General features: G+C 35.5%; 1 protein-coding gene across 4 annotated transcripts; it reads right to left on the reverse strand.

The window, feature by feature from the left end:
* Positions 1-618: 618 nt before the first annotated feature.
* On the reverse strand, positions 619-2285 carry LOC115237862 (ubiquitin carboxyl-terminal hydrolase 7-like). 4 transcript variants are annotated; one of them, XM_029811202.1, is made up of 3 exons: positions 2215-2285; positions 2051-2153; positions 619-1893 (listed from the first exon to the last, which is right to left on the reverse strand). In XM_029811202.1, the coding sequence occupies exons 1-3, from the start codon at positions 2266-2268 to the stop codon at positions 1790-1792; spliced, it is 261 nt and encodes an 86-aa protein (XP_029667062.1). In that variant the 5' UTR covers positions 2269-2285; the 3' UTR covers positions 619-1789. The 4 variants fall into 4 exon arrangements, with proteins under 4 accessions (XP_029667062.1, XP_029667060.1, XP_029667064.1 ...); XM_029811200.1 differs by having other exon boundaries at positions 619-1914; XM_029811204.1 differs by having other exon boundaries at positions 2051-2147; positions 2215-2280.
* Between the last annotated feature and the right edge of the window lie 1344 nt (positions 2286-3629).

Below are 3629 nucleotides of genomic sequence, written 5' to 3' on the forward strand. Positions count from 1 at the left end.
ATGTACATGTGTGTGTGTATGTGTGTGTGTTTGGTGTACCATTTTATGCCACTTTACAAAGTACAAATTTCGCTTTTGCACTTTGAACACATTATGATTTTGTTATGACTTTCAAGTGGTCTGCAATTCTTTAGAAGTTTAAACATTCAAAATAGCTTAAATTTACATCCTTATAGATCTAACTCATTTAAAACTTATGAGTAATAAACAGTTTCTTAACATAAAATGAAATTTATTAAATAATGCACACGTAGAAAGCTCGGTATCCCTCTTCTTTGACATTTACAATTAAACTATTTCGAATATTCCAGAGGCGGCGGTATGATGTTTAAATACATGTTGGCTAAATTGAATTGATCACAGTAAGGTGTAGAAAATGATAAATAAGTATCCGCAAATAGCAGAGCTCTTGCGCAACACGCGGGTTACTTTCCTGAAAATCATTCGTGCGAGATCTACTTTTTTGTCGTATTTTATAAATTAAATATAAAAAGGAAAAATAAGTTGCTAATTTATGATCAATTTAATAAGAAAATACTATGATGATTTCTGGATGATTAAATCATTATCTCCTACACATTGCTTCTCAAAAATGGAGCAGTTAAAGGTGAAGCGGTGAAAAAAAAAAAGAAAAAAACGAATACGTTATTATATGCGATTTGCTTAAACTAGCGTTTGCATCTCACCGAGAATTTCTTTGTCTAGATTAAGCATTGCTCGTTTCGTCAATTTCTTGTTTTAGATATCTATATACCCTTTTATATTTGCATTTTACGTACTGGCATTATATAGTAAAAAATATACAAGATAAAACTCACAAAAAATATGCTCTAAGAAGAATAATATTCCAGGAAAGGCAACTTAGAAATTTAGCTTACGCACTTTCTATCCTCTTATATTCTTATAACGCGACATAAAATAAAATAGTTTTCTAGATTTTGTTCGAAAATACGAAGAAAATACAAAAGAGAAGGAAATTCTTGAATTATATTTCGAATCAATGGAATAGATTTGTCTTAAATGTTAGAATTTTTATGAGACGATATACTTTGCGTCACAAAATCTTCGGGTAAATTAAAAATGTGACATCGCTCTTTTTTCTAGCACAATATTAATGGCAAGCTCCACATTTTGAATATTCTGAATACAGACACAGCATAAAAGGGGAGTGTGTAGGCAATCTTTCTCGATACCAATAATACGTTACGAGTGTTAAATGTTACATCATGCAGAACATAATATGGTACCTCTTGGGATGTAACAATTATATACAGATTTTACGTGATAGGATAAAAGCCGGTATATTTCTCACACAAAAGTCACGTTTTCCTAATAAAATAAAATAAAAAAAAAGAAAGAAATAGTTTATTAGAGAGAATTATCAGAGACACAATAATATTAGGTACAATGTATGTGCATTTTATAATCAAACATTCTCGAAGTCTAGGCGAAAATCCGTACTGAGTGACGCCAAAGTAAGCATCGGGCCAATAAAACTTTTACAAATTCGAATCGAGGAACTATTTTATCGCTCTTCCATGATGCATAAAATAGCACTGCACATTTCACGACAATCTTATAATTCATCGTATACAAAGCTTGGATTTACCTTCCGATATCGTTCTCGCAGTATTAAAATTGCATAGTTTTAATCTGGCTGAAGAAACGAATACATAAAAGCATTTTCCAACCTTTAGTATATCAGACGTCATTCTCTTACTATACAGAGTCGTATATAAATTATTATAAGTGGCTGCCTAATTTAATTTCTTCTTCGTGTGGTGGAAATTTAATTGTAAATCTTAATGGCCTTTTCGAGGTAGTTGATACGAGAGCGCTTTGGCGCTTTGTTGACATGTTCCAGGCCAAGCCAAGGCCTGTGTGGCGATGTGCCTGCGTTTAAAAGTGGATAGACTACAAAATTTATTCTTCATCAGCATCATATTACAATGTACTATGTACTAAATATAGTGAGACTATGCGATTATTCGACGCTCACTTTATTCGCATGCGTTAGAAAATGGAGAATAGAAACATAATTTATACTTACTCTGACCGGAAAATCTAGGAAGGAAATCGTCGACTTTGATACAACAGTCCGGCGAGTCGATAATGAACTGTGGCTTGCCCATTGACACCACCGCGAACTTAAACTTCAAAGTTTTTTTATGAATTCTCATAAGAGATCAAAAAAGATTAGCTAAGGATGCCTACCTTTTCGAATTCTTTTTCCTGTACTCCTAATTTCTTTAGCAATCTATCCTTCATTTTTTGAAAAGGTTCACCCTATAAAGTACAGCGTTACAATTATTAAAATGCATCGTGTGTTACGTGTGTATATATATATATATATATATATATGTATATTACCCCAAAATACGCGCGATACTCGATGTTCTTTTCCACGAATAACGATGTGACACTCAATAATTAATTCGAGGCACATCATTCGACTTGAATATCCATCCGCGCCGATCAATTTCCATCATTCGCGATCACGAGAGGTGAGCATCGGCGCACTTCCATTTGACTCTCGACTCCCAAAGTGCCGAATGTGTGTTGCACATGGTGTTAACATACAAGGATTACCATATGCCACGACGTATTTCCACGATGGCGACGATTATTTACGATTGACGTCGTGTTACATTTTTCAAGCACGGCAAAGTGTTGGACGAAAGCGCGATATGTCGCTCGGTCGTGATTGATCGTCCACTCGTGAAACGACGCATCGACGCGATTTATTCGCGGTGACGATTACGGACTCCCCTATCGCGAGAAGGGGAGAAAAAGGGCCACGCTCAGACAACCAAGAGTCGGAGAAGGTTACACTTGTTTGCGCAACAATAGATGGAATATGCATGACAATGCTCGTACGAGTTCGAAATAGCTTCCCGCTCTTGTATTATATTAACTAGGAAAAAATCGTTACCTTCCCTTTACCGAAAAAAAGGTTCGTAGTCGACTTTTGAAATATCCTGCTCTATATCGAGAAAATTTTCCTTTTTTTTAATGCATTTAATAGACATTCTAAATGCAACTCGAAGGCGAGGAAAATTCTTAAAATTTGCTTGTCGGAGATCGCAATTATTCTTTTACTAGAATTTGCGGAATATCTTTCTCGGATCCACAGTGACGAGATTACTTTCATTGGAGATCACGAGCAGTGTTACGTTATTTATTTTAGAATTTGTACGCTCTGTTGTCATGAACGATTTCACAGAGCGTACCGATTCTTTAATAAGTGTCGTTAACAATTGGCATCGAAACACAGAGAAACGCCTACTCGAAGGTAAGTCTCTTCGAAATATAATATATAAAATTATACATTTGCCAAAAATCTGTCGGATAGAAAAAAGCTTTAACAGTTATTATAACAGATCAAAAAGCTAAACCTCCATCTCTTCTATCATGATTCTAATTCTACTCACGCACGAACACATCCCCTTCTACCGCGAACTAGATTTGTCATTGTTATCCTCATCTCAAGCGGTCTCTGCTGGCTCATCGCGTATCTGTTATGCCACGACGACTTAACCGAGATTAATCGACATCTTAGTCAAGCACACTTACCTCTCTGGCACGCTAAGAATTACTTTGGAAGGGGAAGGGGAAGGGGGATAAGTCTC

This window comes from Formica exsecta, unplaced genomic scaffold, assembly GCF_003651465.1.
Source record: "Formica exsecta isolate Colony F162 unplaced genomic scaffold, ASM365146v1 scaffold314, whole genome shotgun sequence".
Classification (NCBI taxonomy): Eukaryota; Metazoa; Arthropoda; class Insecta; order Hymenoptera; family Formicidae; genus Formica; species Formica exsecta.